The sequence below is a fragment of the Pipra filicauda genome, unplaced genomic scaffold (assembly GCF_003945595.2).
Source record: "Pipra filicauda isolate LSUMZ 115617 unplaced genomic scaffold, ASM394559v2 scaffold36_size6622888_pilon, whole genome shotgun sequence".
Taxonomy (NCBI): domain Eukaryota; kingdom Metazoa; phylum Chordata; class Aves; order Passeriformes; family Pipridae; genus Pipra; species Pipra filicauda.
Window position 1 is genome coordinate 5548213 of NW_024104498.1, and position 21568 is coordinate 5569780.

Here is a 21568-nt window from a genome sequence, read left to right on the forward strand (position 1 = left end):
GACCTGTAGAGGGTGGAAGAGTGGGGAAAAGGAAGGAGAGGGAGAGGAGAGAAGAAGGGGAGGGAGAGGAGAGAAGAAGGGGAGGGAGAGGAGAGGGAGGGGATGGGAGGAGAGGGAGGGGATGGGAGGAGAGGGGAGGGGAGGGGATGGAGGAGGAGAGGGGAGGGGAGGAGGGGAAGGGGAGGGGAGGAGAGGAGAGGAGAGGTTCGGAGAGGAGAGGAGAGGAGAGGAAGAGAAAAAGAAAAAGTGGAAAAGAAAAAGAAAAAGAAAGAAAAGGGGGAAAGGTAAAGGAAAAGGGAAAGGAAGAGGGGAAAGGACAGCCTTTACACACTTTATTTGGAAGACACCAAGATCCCCCAAGCCCCCACTGCCGGCGCTGCGGTCCCTCTGGCGGCCGCGGGCGGAGCGGCGGGAGCGGGGCAGCTCCGGCCCCGTGTCGGCCCCGCCGCGGGGCGGGAGGCGCAGTTGCTGCGGTCGGTCCGATGTGCCGTCTGTCTGCGAGCGGGGGTTCCCCCAGACCTGTTCGCAGAAGGCGCCACCCGGGCGGGGTGAGGGGCTCTGGTGGGACCCCACCGGGAACAGCCCCGCTGGGACAGCCCCTCTGGCACCCCCGGCACTGTGGAGGCGTCGAGTGCGAGCTCTTGCTGCAGGGCGGATGGGCGGGCAGAGCGGTGGTGTTGGCATTGTCAGCGTGGGGACAGTGTCCCCGCTGGAGGGGACAGACAGGTTCCCGCTCACGCCGCCCCTCTGCCTGTCCCGTTGCGGGGTGTGGATGTCGGACCGCATCCCCAGTCCCCGGCGCCTGCACGCAGCGATAGAGGGGGCAGCTCAGAGCAGGACGGAGCCAGCTGGAGGGTGGGTGGCCCCAGGAACGGGCAGACAGCCGAGATAGGAGCAACGGCTGCCACTGCTGGGCCGGTTCAGCCTTCCCGTAACCCTAAGAACACCCTGGGAAAACCATGGTACCTGCTGTGGATGGTTTGGTGCTATTTGACCCAGAAGAAGGGATAAAGCAGCTCAGGGTTTGCTTGGATGAGGCAGAGAGCAGCTTGGGAGTGATTTCTGCTGATGCAGCCAAAAGCAAAACCACCCTGGTGTTTTGTCTGGTGGGGACAACAAGCAGGGCAGCGTGCAAGGGACAGAGGACATGTGTGTGAGCATGTCATGGGCTTGGGTGACTTGAAGACACATGCAGGACTGCATGTCCACATCCATCCAAACGTGTGTTTAGGACTGGTGCATCCATGGACATGGCCACAGGTGTGGGACCTGCAAAAATGAGTGTGTGCATTCGTGAGTGTGTTTGTGCCCCATCACACCTGTAATAAATAGCACATGGGCTGTGCATTTGTGAGCAATTAGTGTGCACACTCACCTGTCACATGCAGGCACAGGTGTTCGTGGAATGTGAGTGTGTTTGTGACTCCTTGTCATACAAGTACTGATGTGTCACTGCTAACACACCTCAGTGATGTTCCACATTGGAGCCTCATCCAGGCCTGTTCCTTGCCTTCCCCCTAGCCCAGTATTCACAGGGCACCAGTTCACCAACAAACACAGAGCCTTCCCCACCCCAAGCAGCAGCTTCCCACACACAGCATCCATAATGGTACACTTTTAACAGTCTCCATCTACCTGCCAGGCCACCCCCACCAACCCCCTGCTCCCATTTTAATGCCATTCCTTGGGATGGAGCAGACTGGATGCTCAGAGGAGCAATGCTGTGATGCTGGATAGTTGCAAGACGCACGACTGGGACAGTGTTGATATGTTTTACTTCAGCTCCAGTAGTGTGTGAAGGGATATATCACAGCAAGCAAAGTGCTCTGGAGATGTGACAGCTGCTGTCTGGAGATGTGACAGCTTGCTCCCATCCCCTCCCAGGGATCCTTGGATGGGAAGCAGATGAGGTGGTGACTGGACCCTTTAGACATGAAAGAGGGCCCTGTATTTGGTTTCTGTGGGCTCTGGGCAAGCCCTGGGGCAGCAGAGTGCTATTCCTGCCCCGGAGACTGTGATGTGGATGGTGATGATGGTGTAAGCAGGACAGCTGTAGGATAGGGCTGGTCCTGCTCCCTTCCCTTCCCTGGGCTTTGGCCATCTCACCAGCTACACCTCTGGGGTTGTTCCCATCCTCAAAGGGCATCCAAGCAGCCATGCTCCTCTGGCCACTCTAGGCTGTGATGCTTGGCATTTTTGGAGCCATTCGCTCCTCCCAAGCCCGGCTCTGGGTCCCACATCAGGAAGGACCATGGCTTGATGACACCTCACACCTACCACCTCCTCCAGCTGTCAGCCAGCTCATTTCATATGATGCAATCCAGGATGCTCTGTCATGGCTTTCCCGGACACCTTTGGGCAAGTCCTCAAACCTCTTCCAGCCCAGTCACCTCCTCCCCTTGTTTCCAGCACTCCTTTAGCAACACGATGCCAGCCTGTCATTTTGCAACACCTGCCTGTCATTTCGCACCGTGCATGCACCGAGGAGCACGGTGCCACCGCGGCTTTGCCGGCCTCTTTGCCAAAAGCCCTTTGCTGCAGGACCCATTCCCACCTTGGCACGGCCAGATTAAGCTGGTGCCATCCAGGATTTACCGGAGGGATAGGCAGGGAGCAAAGTCCCCGGCCCAACCACGTGCTGCCGGGCGGGTTCGGCCCCGGCACATCAAAGTGCCGGGGCAGTCTTAACTGTGATCCAGACGCTCCCTCCCATTTCCTGCTGGATTCCCGTCTCGCTCCGTGCCCGCATCAGCAAAACAGAGTGCAAAAATAGAGGCCGGGCTTTACCATAACACAATAGTAAATTGTTCCCCGGAAAGGTCACTGGGGCGGCTGAGAATAGCTTCAAGATCAGGGGAAAAGGAATGTCTACCGGGGGGACAAGTTTGACGGTGCCTGCTGGACACCCCGTCAGTGGTGCAGGTCCGTCCTCCCGAGCCCCTGCAGCCTCAGGGCATCCTCATCCTTCCCCACCCACCCCCAGCCCTGATGAGCTGTGGGGCTTTCCCCTCACCCCGGGACCAATTTTGGGATGGAAAAAAAAAAAAAAAAAAAAAAAAAAAAAAAAAAAAAAGTGAGAATAAAGGTGAATGGAGAGGCAGGAGGACCAGAGAGAAAGAGCAGAGGTGGGAGGAGAGAGGGGATCCTGCTTGCTGCTCATCTCCTTGCTGTGTGTGACAGTGTGGTGTCCCCTGGGCATCACTGGCCGGCTGCAGCCTTTGTGCGGCGGTGGGAATGTCAGGGATGAGCCCCTGGATGAAGAGCATATCGAGCAGTCCCAGAGAGCCATAAATTACTCCCTCCTGTTGTCACTGGCCTGTCGTAGCGAAGAGGAGAAGCTTTCTCATCGGTTGCCAGGGTGGGAATGTTTGGGTCCTGTCGTTCCTGTGAGCATATTTAATTCAATTATGTGGGAATGCCCTTAATGAAGCAGGTCCTTGCTCCTGGCTTCAGCAGTGTTCCCAGGCAGGGAAGCCAGTGCAGGCTGCCCTCAACATGGCTTTGCCAGAAAGGCTGTAATTAAAACCAGACAATGAGGCTTGAAAATAAAATCTACCCAAATTTTGGTTGGTTATGGGGGTTTCTTTGTTTGTTTCTTGCACATCCCTTGCACCTTCTCTTTTATTTATTTCAATTTTATCCTAAAGCTACTTCCTCTCTGTTCTCATTCCCCAGTGTCATCCATACAATGGCAAGGGAAATTTTCTGCCACTGAGAACCTACCACCAGGTTCCTGCGACACATTAGAAACACGGGTGAACAAAAAATACCCTTAAACACACCTGTTTCAAGCTTGTAAAGAAATCACTATTTGCCAAAAGGTTTCCTGCACCACAGACCAGAACCCCCATCACCTTGTGGCACCACCAGTGAGAAATGGTGGCAATGCCAAGGGCAATGCCACCCACAACACCCTCCTGCTGCGCTGATCCCTTCTGTGCCGTGGAAACCAGGGCTCTAAGGTGCTTTTCCCAACTTTCCTTTCTGTTTTGCATGAACAGAGGAAAAAAAAGAGGTTGGGTTGGGGGTTTTCCCCCATGTATTTGAATCCACAGAGCAGCGCACATCACCATTTGTAACACAACACGACTGTGAAAGAAATTACCATTTGATGAGAAATGAATTAAATTTTCCACCAGAAGATGAGAATGAGAAGGGCTTCTGAAAACTACTTTTAAAAATAAATGCAAAGGCAGGTGAATATCTGCTACCTTCTGTGAAATATGCATCTTGGTGGCAGAGCAGCAGCAAGGTCCAGATGCTCTGGAGAAGAAGATAAAGGAAGAAGGATACTCTTCTCAGCATGGCCAGCATAAAGCCACCAGCCACCCAGATGGGGACAGAACCCCGAAGAATGTCCCAGCACAGCAGCGCTCACGGTCTCCCCACCACCAGAGTCAATCAGGAGTGATGCACATTGGCCATCCCACCAGGGAGCAGGTGGCACTGGCAAACTCTCATCCCTTTCCATCGGTTATGGAGCTTACATATGTGCCCAGAGTGGTTTGAAACCTTCACCTGGAGGATGTTTTTCCTTTTGCTGGTGGCAAAAGCCGTGTGGCCATGAAGGACATTTTAACTGAAGGAAGAAAAAAAGCAGAAGGGGGAGGTGGAAGCAGAATTGCCCCGGTGATGGAAGGAGGGAGGGAGAGAACCAGGAGGTGGGAGGCAGAGATAACCAGTGGCTGAGCTATCAGCTCGTGCTGGGCTGGCAGCAGGGCGAGACGGGTTAAACCAGCTGTGCAGCCCTGATCTCCCAGCTCCAGATAAACACCCAACAGCCACACACTGCCCCACACCTGCCCCGTGCCTGGTCCCAGTGCCTGGGATGAAACCAGCCCTGTCCTGGCTGCAGGGGCTTTGCTCAGCCTGGTTGTCAAGGGGTGCCCCATGTCCCTAGTCCGGGACTGCACCTGGGCAGGGCTCCCTGCACACCCAGGTTGGAGGTTGAAACGGGGTCCCCTCTTTCACACAGGGGGAAATGACACCCAGAAACTTTAAAAGCAAGAGTTGGCTGCTTGTCTGCTGTGGAAGAGGCTTTAGCAGCTAAACTTTTGGAGGCGATGCTTTAAGAAAGCCGAGGATGCTCTAAAAGGCTCTGTTTAAATAAGCAATGAGTCTGAAATTCACAGAAATTAAAGACAAAAAAAATACTTGAGTTACCATTCCTGGTCATCTGCTCTGTGCTATTGGTATGGTGTTGACCACTAGCAGCAGCGTGGCATTTTATGTGTATATATATATATAATATTATATTATATATGTAATATATATAATATATATAAATTAATATTATATATATAATATTATATATATATTAACATACACATGTTCAATGGACTACTTAGCCTGTAAACACTCCCTAATTAATGTTATATTTTTTTTAAAAGTATTTGTGCACATGGCTGTGATAACTTTAAAAAAAAAAAAAAAAAAAAAAAAAGAGGAATTGCAGTCACTGCCTATTAAATCATGGCCGAATTGTCAAAGGAAGTAGCACGGCTCCCCAGCAGCCCCTTCCTTGCACACTCACCCTCGCCAAAAGGAGGGAAAAGGCCACTGGAGCCTTTGGGGGACCTGCAAATAACGCGCTGGGGGTAACGCTCGCCTGCGGCGGGGGCATTGCTTCATCGCCCGCCTTCCTTCCTGCCGGCCCCGTGCGCTCTTCCTCCCGCCTCTCTCTCTGAAGAAGCCCAGCCCAGGCTGGACGGTGTGAGTCAAGCAAAGAAAAAAAAAAAATAATACGTCCTTTTGCAAGGTTTTTACTGCCTGATTATGACTTCTGGTGGCTGGGAAGGGGCCACTCTGGCATCTTCATCCCGCAATGAAATACTAAAGTAGTGATGGGTTCAAGCGATGAGGTGGGACAGAGGCAGACAGCAAGTGGAGGCTGCTTTGTAAAACTTTATTTAGAAATATTCTTGATATATTCATTATATATATATATTTATATATACACACACATTACAACAAATGTGTTTTCTAAATAGCACGTCCACAGAGGGTTTAGACTCAGGGTACCAGGTCTGGTTACTTCATTTCTGCAGAAAAAATGCAGAAATCCGAAGGGAGCGTGGCAGAGAAAGGGAGGGGGCTGAAAAAAACCCAAAATCGTAAGGCAGGAATTCACTCACACGGTACAACATTGCCCCAGAGCGCCGCTTCCGACAGAAACAGGGGATGATGGTCGGCACAGCGAGAGACGAAGCAGAGAGGAGGAGAGGTGGGCAGAGGAAATGTACCATTCAAATCACAATTAAGTACAACTGTACATACCCCAGGAGACCTTACAGTGCGCTCTGCCAAGGGCTACGAGCAGGCACGTGTGTGTGGGGGGGGGGTGTTTGAGGGTGCTGCCAAAGTTGTACCATTTTCCCAACTATTCAGCTACCAAAAAAGATTTAAACAAAAAATAATAAATTTGTGCGGAATGAGGAATTTCTAGATGTTGGTGGTTTGTTTTTTTTTGTCTTGCAATAGTTTAATAAAAAGGTTGTAAAGGGTTATTTTGAGACCAAGAATGGCTTTACCTGTGTGACAGCATCCCCCTCTCTCCCCAGAGGGTCCCCTGGCAGCCCTCAGTGCTTGCCTTTCCTACCCCTGGCACCAGTACCAGCCCAAACCTCTTCCTCAGTGTCACTTTGTCACCTGCCAGCACCTCTTCCCTGGCACAGCCCTGCAGGTAACCCTTTCTAGTAAAAAAACCCATGCATGGACAATCCAGACCCAGGAAGTTTTCCTCCTTTTCCCCAGTTTAAGATGGGGGAGATTGGTGCGTTCCAAGATTTGGGGTCTTGGAAATCCTTACATGGGCCAGGATCCCTTCTCAGGCAACTAATTCCACCTAATAAGCCAAGCCACACGCCAGACTCTTAACTATTATTTACAAAGAGGCATCAGAACCCGGCAGGGATGGAAATGACAGAGCTCTGAAATAAGCCTGGATGGGCTTGCAGACACCCACTTAAATTCTCTGTGTTCCTTTGTACCTCAGCATCCTTGGGAAGAAACAAGTGAGGTGGAAGGTGTCCCCACTTAAAAAGATTTATCCCCTTCCAAAGGATGTTTGTGTGTGGTTTGTTGGTTTTGGGGCTTTTTTTACTGTAGCATTGTAGAGATTTCTGTGCCTTCTCTGCAGAAGGAGAGGATGGACTTGGGGCAATTGCCCCTTCAGGCAATGGGTGGGTGGGTGGGAAATGATGGGATTGATGTGGTGATAGCACAGGGTGGTCCTCAGCTCCCAGCCCCCACAGCAGCAGCCTCCTGGTCCTCAGTCCTTCTGTTTCCCAAACACCCTCCCGGGGGGGCAGCAGGGATCAGAGGACCATCTCAGTCACAAATATCAACTTTGCAGCAACCTGAGCACTTGGGAATGGAGGCTAATCCCACCACTGTTGTTAGTGCTTCCCCTGCAAGGTTCAGTCTCATCAGTAAGGACCTCCCTAAGGCCAGAATAAATCCAGCACTATGGTCCATACTGTGGGCATTGGCACAGCTGAACCACCACCATTTTCACACAATAAAATCAGAAACTTCAAAGCATACCATTAAAACCCTTTTATATTCCTATGTACACGCACACTGTTGATACATCACTGACTCCTTTTGCCTTTTTGTTGCTTTTTGATCATAAAAATCCTCCAGTCCAAGGAGATACTCCACTAGTAAGTATTTTTTTCCCTTACCAATTCCGAAATTCATCTTTCTTGAGAGAAATTCTGGCCCTAAGAAACCACTGGGAAAGCTCTAGTAGACCACAACAGGCTTGGAGCTCACCTGCTGAGTGTTACCAGCAGAAGAATTAGGGACTGGGAGGGTGGCAGAAAACACCTATGTACCTTTTCATTCAATGGATACTGCATGACAGTGTTAAACAGAAGTAATCCCACGTCATAAATACTACAACCCCAAACAATTCAAAGTTAGGTAGAAGGGAAAGGAGGAAAGGGGAAGAAAAAAAGAAAAAAAAAAAAAAAAAAGAAAAAAAGAAGAGAGAAAGAAATAGTCTTAATCCTTTTAATAGTTCTTTTGCTGAGGGTATTTTTTCACCTCTTTAAAAAGATACAGACAAAAGCTCTTGGACAACAGGAACACGTGGCCCCAGCTCCTGTTCAGACCAGCTGTGTGTGCCACAGGCTGGAGAAGTGCTGCACTGGCATGATGCAGCAGTCTCCAGCACCACGTGGAGCAGGAAAGCATCGGTGGCCTCTGCCAGCAGTGAAAGAGGAGTTTCATGCCTCAACCAGGCGACTGTTTAAAAAGCAATGGTCATCAAACGGTCTGAAAGCCCTCTAAATGCTGGAGAGGCGCTGGCCACGTCTCCTCCCCCTCCTCAGGGTCACAACACGAGCAGTATGTACAATGAAGATGACTTCAATGCTTTTCTTCTTTGTACGATCACGTACCTAAATACTGAACGTCCATCTGGGTTGGTCTCGTCCTCAGCCAACGTTCCGGCCGCTCCGCCCCGGGCTGGGGAGAGCGGGGAGCCCGAGCTCCCGGGGAAAGGCAGAGTCACGGATCCCGCGAGCACAAGTTCCAGCATCCTCACGCTCGGGCCTTGCCTCTCCCCCTTGGTGCTTCGGGAGCAGTGCCAAGGTCATCACCGCTGCGCGTTGCCTTCTACGGGGAGGATGGCGTGGTGCAGGCTCCGCGTGTGCTTCGAGTCCAGCGTTTCGTGCTCTTCCGTGAAGCTGTCCGGGCTCGCCGCTCCGTCTAAAGAGCTTCCACAGCTAGAGTTAGGAGACAACATGTCCTGCAGGAGGTCTTCCTGGACTATCCCAGAGTCTTTGTTCACTTTGCCCCTTTGGTTTCCTTCTTCCTCCTGGTCGTTGAGCAGCTTGGCCAGGAAGTTGATGTACTTCATAGCCAGGCGCAAGATCTCGTTCTTGCTCAGTTTTTTGTCGGGCGGGTGGGTGGGGATGAGCTTGCGGAGCTCTGCAAAGGCTCCGTTGACATTCTGCTGTCTCCACCTCTCCCGGCTGTTGGTAAAAATGCGGCGAACCACCTTCGTGTGAGGACCTGGAATTCCAACCAGATAGAATTAGGAGCAGGGAATAACAGGTCAGGTTTACTTTGCTGAATAGGTCACTGTTTCCCAAATTGACTAACTGACTTATTCTAGTGACTGACATCAGCAAGGCGGTGAAACAAGAGTTTCCAGCTAACTGGAAGCTGATATGATGAGCTGAGATAGCCATAACTTCTGTTGAATCCAGTGGAAGGGAAAAATGGAATTGCATCTCTTTGGGTGTCTCCTCAGATGTGTAAATTTACCTCTCCAAGGAGGAAGGCTTAAGCCATGACACGTGTGCAGAAGGCTGCTATGCTTTTAGGGTATCTCAGCTCATTAACAAGGGTAACTCATCAACAAAGGTCCTATTGAAAGCTGATCTCACTAGATAGTTTTATTTTGTATCGCAAAAGTGTCTAAAGGACACATCATCGAGACAGGAGGAAATTGGCTTGAGCAGAGGCTTTGACAACTCTAAGACCCAGAGACCCTCCCTGCTGCAGGCAGGATCCAGTGCTGATAGAGATCATAGGATTGCCACCAGCCCTCTGGGTGTTTTGTATGAAACAGGATGGTGGGATTCGCCCCATAGCAATGAGGACAGGTAGCAATGTGACCCACAGAGTGAAGGCAGTGTCCTTGCTGGAAGGGTGATCATGAGGGAGGATGAAACAGTTTCACAGCTGAACCGAGGGCCTCCTGCTCTCTCTACATATCACTGCCACAGGGCAAAAACTCCCTCTGACACTAACTGGAGAAGTGAAAACATTGTTTAATTACGTGTGAATTCCAATTAAATCCCTGACATTTTACAGCCGTATTTCTGACAGAGCATATTACACAGGATGGACAAAACACACCAATTCTCCTTTCAGATCACCAGGGTAACTCCTCTTGCCTTGAGAAAAACATTCCTTCTGTGCTAGAAGGGACCCAAAAGCACATCTACTCAAAATATACTGCGGTACAGGAGCGACAATTCTGTAAATCAGGATTGCAGGTCCTTGGGTCCATGGAAACCAGCTCACATAAGGGGGCACTACCATAATATGCTTTTATTATTACAGCCTTTCCATCCTCATCTCCAGGAGACATCAACAGTGGAAGGTCACATCAATCTCATGGAAATCTGGGAGACTGACCATGGCAGAAACTCCCAAAGGGTGGGAAGCATCACATAAAATGAAAATCATCACAGAATGTGAAGCAAAGACTTGCAGGTAACACATCAGTGAGTTGTACCCCAAAGGACTGTGGAATCCCCATCCCCACGGTCTCTCCCTTGTATTCCCCACATTGAGACACTTGCCTAATTACTCCCTTCTGGAGGGAGCAAGTCCCTGGCTGTGGGAAGCAGTTTAAGCTACAGCTCTGCCATCACCCAGTGAAACCAGCACCCTGTGGGACATTTAAACATCATTATTCTTGCCTAGCAAAACTCTTGGCTGCCCTGACTGTGACAGAGCAGCTGAACAAATGTGACTTTGGAAGCATGCTACTAGGCTGCACCTCGACAGATTCCACCTTCCACAACACAAGAAGAGGAATCCCACATTCCAGATGATTAAACACCATCACACTTCACTCCTTTCAGGGGAAACTGAGTCCCTTCAGTCCAGCACATCACACAGAACACCCTGCACTGCAGGGTTTGTATGCGGACACATTCCCAAACAGCCAGGTTAAAGGTGCCACCTTCTCCAGAGTGTGAGCAGTCACTTCTCCTTACAGAATGCTCAGGAGCAGGGAGGCCTCCAAAATCACAAAGAGCCTCTGGAATAAGCTGGGGGATACAGAAATGAGAAACACATCTTCTCTGACCTCTAAGATTCCAGTCTGATGCTTTAATAAAGGTAATATTGACCCCTAAACAGCACATAATGCCCTTTGTATGAATTAATTTGCAAGAGCTCATGGAAAGGGAAGGCCTCTTGTCCCTGATGTGCACAGTCTGCTGTGCTACAGGATTGTGGTGGGGACCAAGGGGACCTCAACAGCACTATTAAGAAGGCATTGAAGAATGTGCTATAACCCACTACAATAATACAACAATTTTAACACTTCAATGCTCTTTCCAGAAAAGATAAAGAAACCAGCCTTGAATCCAGAAAAAGAAGTAGCTTAAAACCCATATACTCCCATTAGGTTATAAGAAAAAAAAACACATTGGATATTGTTTATTAAAAACCAAACCAAAACAAAAAAAGACCCCAAAACCACCTCAAGAGACTTCCAGTCTTCACAGGCTTCAAACATATGTCTGTGTTCACTGAAAACTGACAACTAAAAGGCATCTATTCATAAACAGGTCAGAAATCAGAAAAAAAAGACTTGTTCATTTTCATCCAGGGGCACCCAAACCAAGCTCCAGTATATAACACAAATCCTGACACCACTCATATTCTTGATTCCTGCATGAACTGAATTAACAATATCTTTTGGAAAGAGGTCAGGTTTGGACCAAAACATGTCAAGCAATGGAGAAAATTAAAATGCCCCATAGCTGTGTTATAATAGAAGATCTATTTCTTATAAAGAAATTTGCCTCACAATTAATTCAAGCAGTCAGATGAGAATTTTTGCCTGGATTTTGTTCCAGTTGATTGACTGATGCTTTTAAAATTGTAATTAGAGATCTAAGGAAAACTAATAAAAAGATGAGCTTCCAAAGTTCCAGGATATACTTTTTTACTGATACTTTTTCACGTTTTTATCTCCATTTATAGTTATTTTTAAAGAAGATATTAAATGCAACGAACTTTCCACAAAATAGATAAATGAATAGTTGCAAAAAAAATCCGCTCATTTCCTTACAGAGCAAACCAAACACCAAGTGCTCGGCAAGACTTTTCTGCCCTTCTGCAGCTCCCAAGGGCTGGGGACTCTGAGGAGTGATGCTCCTGTGTGCCACAGATGTCACCTGGCAGGTGACCACCAGAGCGATAAGCAAAGCCCATCAGACCACACAGACGCCTCAGCATGGGATGTACATTCCTGCAAATTGCTCCTGTTTAGACGGCATCGTCTGATACATATTTTTCTCCCCCCAAAAAATGTTGAGCCCCGTCTTGGAAATTCACATGAGCCAGAACTTTCAGGATTGGGCCCAATCTGTACACCTGAATCAAAGAACATATCCAAAAACTTGGTTGCAACCAAGTATGTCTGTAATCCTTAACACCTAATTAAATAGCAAGTCAAAAGCTTTAGTCGGACAATGTGATTTGATGGACTTTTCACCGTAACCATTAAGCCCCAGAACTGAAAGCCGGACAAAAAGCCCTTCTTGTGCCAGGGCTGTGACATCCCCCTGTCCCACGGGACTCCGGTCTGAAAGGACCAGGAGAGCACAGAGTGGGGAGAGAGAGAGACTGATTAATGCAGATAATACCCTGAGTCCGTCATTTCGGGCTGTATTGTTTTAGAGTGATGTGGATTAGGATTTGATCTTAGATTAGCCGAGTAGAAGGCACAGCTAGCTAAAAAGAAGGAAAATAATTGTCCAGCAATTGAAACACAGTGTTTACAATTGCTAAAGAGAAAACACGTTTCAATGGATCTCGTGTGTACGGGCTGTTAACTCCGCAGATGAACGGGTTGGCCTTCCACGTGTAAATTGTTCTTGCGAACACCCCTTTGCGTGGGCAGCGCTGCCGCCTGCACGCCGCATCCCGCACCCCACGCCGGCTGCCGGGGAGCCGGCAATGGATCCTGCACTGCCTTCTCCCTCCTTTCCATTCTCTGAAACTATCCCGCGGCTCCGACAGGAATGCCCATGCCTGGGATCTCTGCTCAGACACCAGGCTGTCACTCGCCGTATTTGCTCCCGCGCTCTGCCACGGGATATTTCTCCACGGCAGACAGCAGCAAGGTGTGGATGTACACAGAATTAAAATGCAAAAGGCAATCCCATTGCGCCCTTGCAGACCTCAGCACAGGGTTAGCTCTTTGCTTCCAGGCAGTTTAAAGGCAGTTTGTCCTTTCCGCCCAAGGCTGTGGTCTGCATTGCGAATGTCTCCTGGCTGAAAGGGTTTACAGACACAGCATCTCACTACAGTGGCCCTGATCTGAACTTCAACAAAGACTTACATTTAGGGTCTTCCTTCGGATTTGATCTCTGAGGGGTGTAATTAGCCATTACACTGAACTGCTTCGCTGGGTGAAGTCAAACCCACCGAGCACGCTGCTGGGCGTTAGTGGGGACTGGTGTGGGCTCCACTATCCCGAACCTTACCGCAGAGCCACCCCTGACTCCCTAGACGTCCTATTCGCATTTCACGGTTTGGGGCTTTAGTCCTTTTGTTATTTGTTATTTGGGGGTTTAATCCCGGAGTATGGCGCCGTCCAGCAACTTGCCCCCCTCAGCAGAAGGGGATCCCCCTAAAGACCTGGCGCAGGGGCGAAATGCTCTCACCGTCGGTGATCTCCATCTCGTACGGAGACGGTCTCCGCTTCACCCGGTTGCTGCCGTACATGGAGAAGGAATCCGGTTCGCCGAAAAACCCGCTGCAAACGAAAGGCAGAGAGGCCGTGAGGACACTCCGGCATCCCCCCGCCCCGGCTCCCGGTGGGGGGAGGCAGCGTCCGGGGGCAGCTCGGGGTCGGCGGGAAGCAGAGCTGCTCCGTGACCTCGGAGCGAGCTCACGGCTCACGAAGCCGAGCCCTGGGTCGTGAGGCGACACGACACGCGGCCGCCTGGGGACACGCAGCGAGGGACGCCAGCCCCCCGTGAGCAGGGGGATGTGGGCAGCTTGGAATATCCGGGCTGGAGGCTCCAGGCAAAACCCACCCGCATCCCCGCGGCTTTGTGTCCTCCCGCAGGCGGGCGCGAACGTCCAGCCGGGCCGGGTCCGCACCGGGTCCGTCCCCGCACCCCCCCCGGGCTGGCCCAGCCCCTGCCAGAGCCTTTGCTGTCCCTTGCGCTTATTTGAGGGACTCGTCGGAGAACAGAGAGAGTCCGAGGAGCTAAACCAGCTCTGGCCCGTTTACTGACGGACTCCCTTGCTCTGCCCGGGACATTTCTACTGTGTTTTTTTTTTTTTTTTCTAGGAATGACAGTTTTTCGTTTCCTCTTTTTTTTTTTCCCCCCCCTCTCTGCCCTTTTCCCTTTCTTCCTTTGCAAAGTTGCATGCAAACCCGCGATGACTAAGCCCCGAGCCCCGCTCGGAAGAAGAGATGCTGCAGCTCCCCTCTCTTCCCCGCACCTCCTTCCCTCCCTCCCCGGCACCGCATTCGAGCGGGGCACCCCTCGGGGAGACACGGACCTGTTGATGGTGGCCAGCGGCTGGCCCAGGTTGTAGAGCATGGCCCTGCCGTGGGGCTGCAGCGGGAGCGCGGGGGGGCTCAGCTGCACCATGCGGGCCTCGCAGGCGGCCTCGGCGGCGCGGCACGGCTCGGCACCCGGCGCTCTCTGCATCGCCTCTCCCGCCGCCTCCCGGCCTTTTATGTCCAGGGAGCCCCCCCGGCGCACCAGCTCGATGACGGGCACAGGGGCGGCGGGGGGCCCGGGGGAGGGCCGGCCCGCCTCCTTGGACGCCCCGTTGAGCAGCAGCTGGGGGTCCGCCGGCGCCTCCATGCCCCCGCGGCTGCTCTCCGGCTCGCTCGTGGTCTCCGCTTCCGAGTCGTGCCGCCGGGGGGGGCGGGCATCGCGGGGGTCACTGGGGGGCGGCGGGGCGGGCGGCCTGTCCATCGTCCTGCGGAGAGAGGCAGCGGTGAGGGGCGGCCCCGCTTTGGGGAGGGGGGTTTACCCCTCCGCAGGTACCGCCCCGACGGGGGTGGCCGCTTCGGGGCTCGGACTTGGCCGGTGAGAAACGGGGGGAGTTACAAATCACCCTAAAATCATTTAGAGTTTGCTGGCGGCACCGGGGGGTCTGCGGGTCCACCCCGCCCGAGCCGTGCGGGGCCGTGACGTCACGGAGCGGCCCTGCCGTGACGTCACGGAGCCTGGCGGAGCGGTGCGGCACTTTTGACGTCCCGCAGCGCCCCGGTCCCGCAGGACGCACCACCGGACCCGATCCCCCATCCCCCGGTACCCGCGGAGCGGTGGCACTGTCGGGGCGGCCGGTGCAGCAAGAAGGGCTCGGCCAGCGCCCGGCGCACCGAGTGAAATTATGCGGCCAAATGATGGAGGAGGCACAGCGCGCGCCCCCGCTTTTTTGCGGGGTACTTCTCTCCGCATCGGGGGCCCCGGCGGTGTTTGCCGACCTGCGGAGTCAGCCCGACCGCGGCCCGGACTGCCGGCAGCGGCCTCAGCCTCAAGAGTGGCCCCTTTTCCTCCCATGTCTAGTTTTCACTATTATTATTATTCGTAAAACAGCGAAATATACCCGAAACCACTTTTTGGGGGAGAGGGGGTTAAACCAGCCCCTAACGGAGCCAATCCCCCCGCGCATTCACTACAGCAGGAAGGAGGAAGGGGCCCGGCCGCGGACGCACACAGCATTGTCCCCCTTCTCCCTTAGAACGAATGCTGTCGCGACAGGGCACCTCGCGCCGAGGGCAGGCAGCGATATGGAGATTATTGCCATGCTTTTTCTCCCACATATCCCCTCGTTCGCTTTCAGATGTTTTGTTCGTTTGTTTGTTTGTTTGGTTTATTTTTTCCCCATATAAATAGGGAGCTTCACGGAGCAGGGAGCTGCCGCCCATCCTTCTCGCTCCTTTGCCTTGGGTAATTTTTTTCCCGTTTTTGATGGGCTGAATTGCGACAGAAATCCCATTTTTTTGCCATATCTCACCATCTCTCTGAAAAATAAAAAAAACCCCAGCCACCCGACATAAAGCACAAGCTCCCTGCCTTCCCTCCAACCCTCTAGAAAGAAAAATCTAATTGCCTATTCCGATATTGTATAGGAAGAGATTACTCACATGTGTCATATTTAAGTAGGGACACCGCAAGTCTCTCCTGTTTCAACAAAAGCGCTCTCAGTGTCAGGCTGAATTTACTCCTCCCACCTCAAGGTACTTACGACTTTACAGAGAGGAAGGACACCCGCATCGGGATAAAACTGCTAAATCCTGGGAGGAAGAGAAGGGGGGGGAGAAAAAGAGGAGAGGGTGGATCTCGTGGGTCCGGATTGCCAAAGATCAGTGGAGAGAGAAGGGTGCAGGGGAGAGGGAAGGAGGGAACAGCACCCCGGGGCGGCCCCTGTGACAGGGGACAGCGGCCACCCCCGGGTCCCCCCCCCGCCGCCGCCGGGAGCCACCGCCTCGCACAAGGGGCCACAACGAGCGACGGGCACGGCCTGGCGTGGAAAAAAAAATAAACAAGAAAAAAAAAAAGGCGTGAAAAAAAAAAGGCCCTAGGTTTGGGGTGAATTGGGCGTTTTTTTGGATACATTGCAAGCCCGATCTCTCCGGGAGGAAATCCCAGACGGGCCCGGACACGGGGTTGTTTTTCTCCCAGTGGGCTCGCACGAAGCGGCCGCGGCGACGGCGTTTCTCCCGCGTCCGGCTGGAAAATTTAATTCCTAAAGGGGCAAATTAAATTCCTCAAGGGGCCGGTTACCAGGCGCGCTCCCGGTCGAGGAGCCGCGACAGCCGGGACCGGGCCGGCAGCGGGGTGAGTCCGCTCCCCGCCGCCGAGCAACAGGAAGGCGAGGCCGGTTCCCCCCCCCGCCAACGAAATCACGAAAAATAAGGCTTATCTCTTTGTAAAAACAAAAAAAAACAAAAAAAAACCAAAAAACCCAATCCCGATGGCGTCTCCCCCCGCTTTCGTTAAAAACGAAATTCATAAACCCGCACAGATATCTGCGGTATTTTGCCCTAAATTGGGATGGTTTCGTTTGGAGAACGGAGGGGGGGGGGGGGGTAATAATTCCCCGCCTGCTCGTTTCTGCTCCGCAAAATCCTTTTGTTTTCCAGCAGCCGATCGGCAGGAAATTTCCAGCCCGAAAGCGCACCTCTCCCGCCGATCGTTTGTAGGGAAATCGCCCCAAAAAGAAGGGGTGAGAGGGAGCGGGATATGGGGGGACCCCCCTCCCGGGAAGAAGCGGTCAGACTCTGGCCGTCGGCCATGCCGTGTCCTGGTGTTTTTCCCTTGGGAGAAGCTGGGGGACCTGGGCCCAGTGGGTGCTTCACACCCGCAGCCGGTCCCCGGGGGTCCCGGGGCGGTGGGGGTATCGCACCCCACAATTTCAAAGGGGAAAGCGCGTTCTCCTCCTCACCCATCCCGCATCAAAGAATAAAAAAAGATTAAAACCCAGCGGCGGAAAAAGGTTTTGTGTTTTTTTTCCCTGCTTGCCTGCCTCTCACATGGGGTAGAAGCCCCCCCCAGAGCCCCCTCGCTGCCCGCCGGAGCCCCCCAAAACCCCATCCCGCTGCCCGCACTGCCCAGCTCGCTGCAGGGCCGATTCCTCTTTACTCACCATTTGCTTTTCATTGGGAAAAGTGAGTGGAGCCATTTTGTGGCCTACGCATCGTGGCTATATTTGTAGTAAGTGTTGGGTGGCTTCAGCTGGGTAGGCTCTAATTCCACATCACGTCCAGTTTCCTATTTAGTATGGAGAGCGGAACACTACTGCAATGTGGCCGAGAGAGATAAAACCCCAGCAGTGGCCCGCCTGCCCTGATAAGCTTCTAAACCCATTATTTATGAAATGATTCATTATTATTTGGCAATTTTATCGAAGGAAAGCGGAAAATTATTGCAGGGATATGCATAGGAATAACTCCGGAATGCATGCCTTCTAGCTTTTTATGTGTGTGTGCTTAGATGCTCTTAAAAAGACACTGCAAAAAAAAAAAAAAAAAAAAAAAAAGTAATAAAAAATTGCACTGTGACTGCCCGCATCTGAATAGTGATTCTTTATTTTAGTCCTCTTGGAGGTTATTATGCCCCTGTTTCCCCCCCTCCCTTTTTTTTTATTATTATTAAATATGGAACACCTACTCCGTTCTTAATTAAATTTAATGAGCCAAAATAAATTGTTGGAGATGCTGAGAGAGGGGAAGGGGTGTGTGCTGATTTGGGACGAGAGGAGGTAAATAAGCACATCTAGAGGAGATGTTTTGGAGAGAAGTGTCCCCATCCCCACCTTCCTCCCCCGTCCTGTGTGCTTTTTTTTATTATTATTAAATATGGAACACCTACTCCGTTCTTAATTAAATTTAATGAGCCAAAATAAATTGTTGGAGATGCTGAGAGAGGGGGAAGGGGTGTGTGCTGATTTGGGACGAGAGGAGGTAAATAAAGCACATCTAGAGGAGATGTTTTGGAGAGAAGTGTCCCCATCCCCAGCCTTCCTCCCCCCGTCCTGTGTGCTTTTTTTTATTATTATTAAATATGGAACACCTACTCCGTTCTTAATTAAATTTAATGAGCCAAAATAAATTGTTGGAGGTGCTGAGAGAGGGGGAAGGGGTGTGTGCTGATTTGGGACGAGAGGAGGTAAATAAAGCACATCTAGAGGAGATGTTTTAGAGAGAAGTGTCCCCATCCTCAGCCTTCCTCCCCCCGTCCTGTGTGTTTTTGCTAAAGGGCTGAACTGGAACGAGCTCCCCGTATTCTCTCCCGTGCTGGGGCGGGGGGAGTCCCAGCATCTTTGCGAGGCTGGGGGATGCTGGGGACTGGGAGCAGAGCAGGTACCCAGCCGGCACCTCACGCCCTCGAGAAATTTGGGATGTAAGCGGAGCAGCCTGGAGGAGAGGGATCTGGGGAAGGGGAGACAGGGCCCTGGGTCTCCCTGTAGCAATGCGGGGCAGCCAGAGGGGCTCGGGTCCGTCTGCACGCCCCGTCGGGGAAGGGGCTCGGCCCGGCCGCGGGGGTCTCCGAGCCCGGGTGGACAAGGACTCCCGGGCCTTCCCAAAGCCGCCGTGCAGCCGGAGCGGCTGCCAGGGACGGGAGGCGGGCGGTGCGGGAGTCGCAGTGCCCTGCGCGGGGGTCGCAAGGCTGCGGGAAGAGTGAAACCCTTCCCGAAATGCCAGAGGCTCCAGGCATGGAAAGAGGGGAGAAGGGGGGCCACTGTAGGGTCGCAGACCCCTTCCTCCGGACGCCCACGGGTAAAGCGGTCCTAAAGGCTCCTAAAGGGAGAGGTTTTTCGACAGCTCGGGGATCGGCCTGCACGGGAACAAAAAAATCAACGAAATCTCCCCCGGCGCGGGGTGGGAAGGAGGGGGCCCGGGCTGAGCGCCTCCCGGAACGCCCCCCGGTCCCTGCTGCGGGGTTTGGGCGAGGTGGCGGCCCCCGGCCGTGAGCGGAGCGCGGGGCTCGGGGGAGAAGCGGCGGTGCGGACCGGCCGCACCTGCCCGTGCGTGGCGGGGGCGGCGGCGGGGCTGGGGTGCGGGGGTCGCTATTGTCTCCCCGCCACCTGCACACCCTCCCGCAGGGGGGAAATGCCGGAGCTGTTATTCTTCCTTTCACTCCTTCCCCTCAGCCTCCCGCTCTGGACGCGGCCGTGGGAGAGGTTTCCCCAAGCTCCCCCCGCGGCACGGCCGGGGCCGGGGCCGTGTCCCGGCCGGCAGGAGCCCGCACGATGCCGGCAGCGTGAGTGGGGCGGCGGGGCAGGGGCGGTCACGACGCGCCGGAGAGCCCGCCGTGCCTCCCGCCAGGAAACACGACCATTTTCAAGCCGGCTCCTCTCACCAACAGGAAGCGTTAAAGATAGAACAGCCGGGGCTGGGCGGGGGAGATTAGGAAGCCGAGCATCTTCTGAGCACCGAGGGCCGCTGCGGGGCCATTCCCAGCCGTGCCGGTCCCCGCTGCGATGGGAGCCGTGGCCGAGCTCAACCCACCTCCGCCCGCACGGCCGTCCCACCCCGAGCCTGAGGGGACGTGTGGCACCTTTCCCTGCCCCTGCCCTGCCTCAGGTGGGCTTCCCGGCCCCTCACCACGCTTTCACTAGACAAGAGGTAGCAAGTCCGGCAAACAGAGTGGGGAGAACCAAAAAGACACAGAGTAAAGCAGTCAGTGATGCTCCGAGGAGGACCAGCACCTTTTAATCAAGCACTATAAAAATCTTTTATTATAATTAAAGATAGCTAGAAATCACAGAAGAAAAATAAAAAACCACCCCAAACCCAAAACAATAAAATCTTAAACTGTGCTGCCCCACCCCCATGTCATTCCCTTGTGAGCCAGTGCTTGAATTTGGGCCCCATTGCCCAGTTAACAAAGCCAGACCTGGCTTTCCATGTGTTTTTTACTTCAAACTGCAGTAGATGCTTCAGGAAAAAAAAAAAAGAAACACTCAGACATCTTGAAATTACTCAGCACCACACTATGAAAGGAAAATGCCGCTTTAGGGAAGGGTGGTTTTTTGTTGCTTTGGTCAAGTAAATTAATGTTTCGCTCGCTCAGAGGTTGCTGTCCAAGATTATATGATTTGTGTAACTTAATATAACACCACACCCTTGTCCTGAGCTGTGTGCAAGTAGTTTGGCTTTTGTTTTCAAATTGTTTCTAGCCCTCGAGCATTTGAAGAAAGTCTTTAAAATATTAACCAATACAACTGTCATCTTCCTGTGTTTCCAGACATTTTACAATAGGAAACAAAGAACAAAACCCTGCAACAATAGCTCAGAGGTATGAATTGCCTCATTCATCTCACTGGAATGTTCAAAAACATTAACTATTTTTTGACTGATTCAGCAGAAAATGTGCTGGCAGATAATAAGCTTATGCCTGATCCAGAGAAGATTCAGGGACTGAGAAAGGTTTTATTTTTCAGCACAGCAAAAGTAGCACCTTTCCTGAAAGGAAGCAAATATTCTTGTTGATGGAAGAGGCTGTGTGAGAGGAGAAATTCTGACATGGCTTAAAGGGAGCTGCTGCCTTCCTCTCTCTGTACTGGCTTTGAAATGGCACATGGCTTATCTCACCCCAATTCTGTAATAAATTAATTAGCAATTAGTGCCCAGTCAAACATACCATGAACTAACACTGCAGTCCTTCAGATTTGACTGGGAAAGGCCCAGGATTTTATAGGAGGTTGTTTTAACCGTTAGTTTAACAATCAGAGCAGGAAAGCCAAGGTCAGCACCACAGCCTGAACTGCTGTTGAGACAATGTCATCACTAAAACAAAGTTTGTTCCAGCGCCCATTAGAGCACGTTGATGTGCTACAGGCAGGGAGAAAACACATGGCTCAACCTGCCATCCTGAACTGCCCTCCCATCAGGAACGGTGGGAATGGGAGTGAATCACCACTTCCAGCACCGGTGTCTCATTCCCAGGACCAGGAGGTCAGCACAGGGCTGTGTTACACCACAGCCATGCATCCTAAGCCACGTCCTCAGAGGCACTGGCCAAAGGTGGGCAGAGCTGTCACAGCCAGCGCTGGGCACCCGGCAGGGCTCCAGCACCAGGGACAACACACCCTGACCCCAGAGAGGCCTATGACACCTGAAAACTGAACAAGAGTCAGAGTCTTAACAGAAATGGGCCTGTTAAACAATACATAATATTCCACAAGGTGAAGAAGTTGGTTATCAGCAGAAGGTTATGGAAAAGAGCTGTTTCATTAATAGACAGACTGCACTTGTATATTAACTCAGAACAAAGTAAATCTAATATTTTTGCTTACCCCGCCACCCAGTATCAGAATTCTTGAGTTC

At 52.2% G+C, this 21568-nt stretch overlaps 1 protein-coding gene across 3 annotated transcripts; it reads right to left on the reverse strand.

Moving 5' to 3' along the window:
* Positions 1–6480: 6480 nt before the first annotated feature.
* TAL1 (TAL bHLH transcription factor 1, erythroid differentiation factor) lies at positions 6481–17470 on the reverse strand. Of its 3 annotated transcripts, XM_027747249.2 has the most exons (5): positions 17383–17470; positions 15881–16030; positions 14278–14706; positions 13428–13519; positions 6481–9021 (listed from the first exon to the last, which is right to left on the reverse strand). In XM_027747249.2, coding segments are annotated over exons 2-5 (942 nt in total). In that variant the 5' UTR covers positions 15883–16030; positions 17383–17470; the 3' UTR covers positions 6481–8602. The 3 variants fall into 3 exon arrangements, with proteins under 3 accessions (XP_027603050.1, XP_039240673.1, XP_039240674.1); XM_039384739.1 differs by lacking the exon at positions 17383–17470 and having other exon boundaries at positions 15881–16041; XM_039384740.1 differs by lacking the exons at positions 15881–16030; positions 17383–17470 and adding an exon at positions 14845–14851.
* Between the last annotated feature and the right edge of the window lie 4098 nt (positions 17471–21568).

What these genes read in the sequence shown, in the direction of transcription:
- TAL1 (XM_027747249.2), bottom strand. An exon ending in CCGCTGGCCACCATCAACAG is followed by an intron (nt 13,520 to 14,277) that starts GTCCGTGTCTCC and finishes TTTCGTTTGCAG; the next exon opens with CGGGTTTTTCGGCGAACCGG. An exon ending in CGAGATGGAGATCACCGACG is followed by an intron (nt 9,022 to 13,427) that starts GTGAGAGCATTT and finishes TTGGAATTCCAG; the next exon opens with GTCCTCACACGAAGGTGGTT.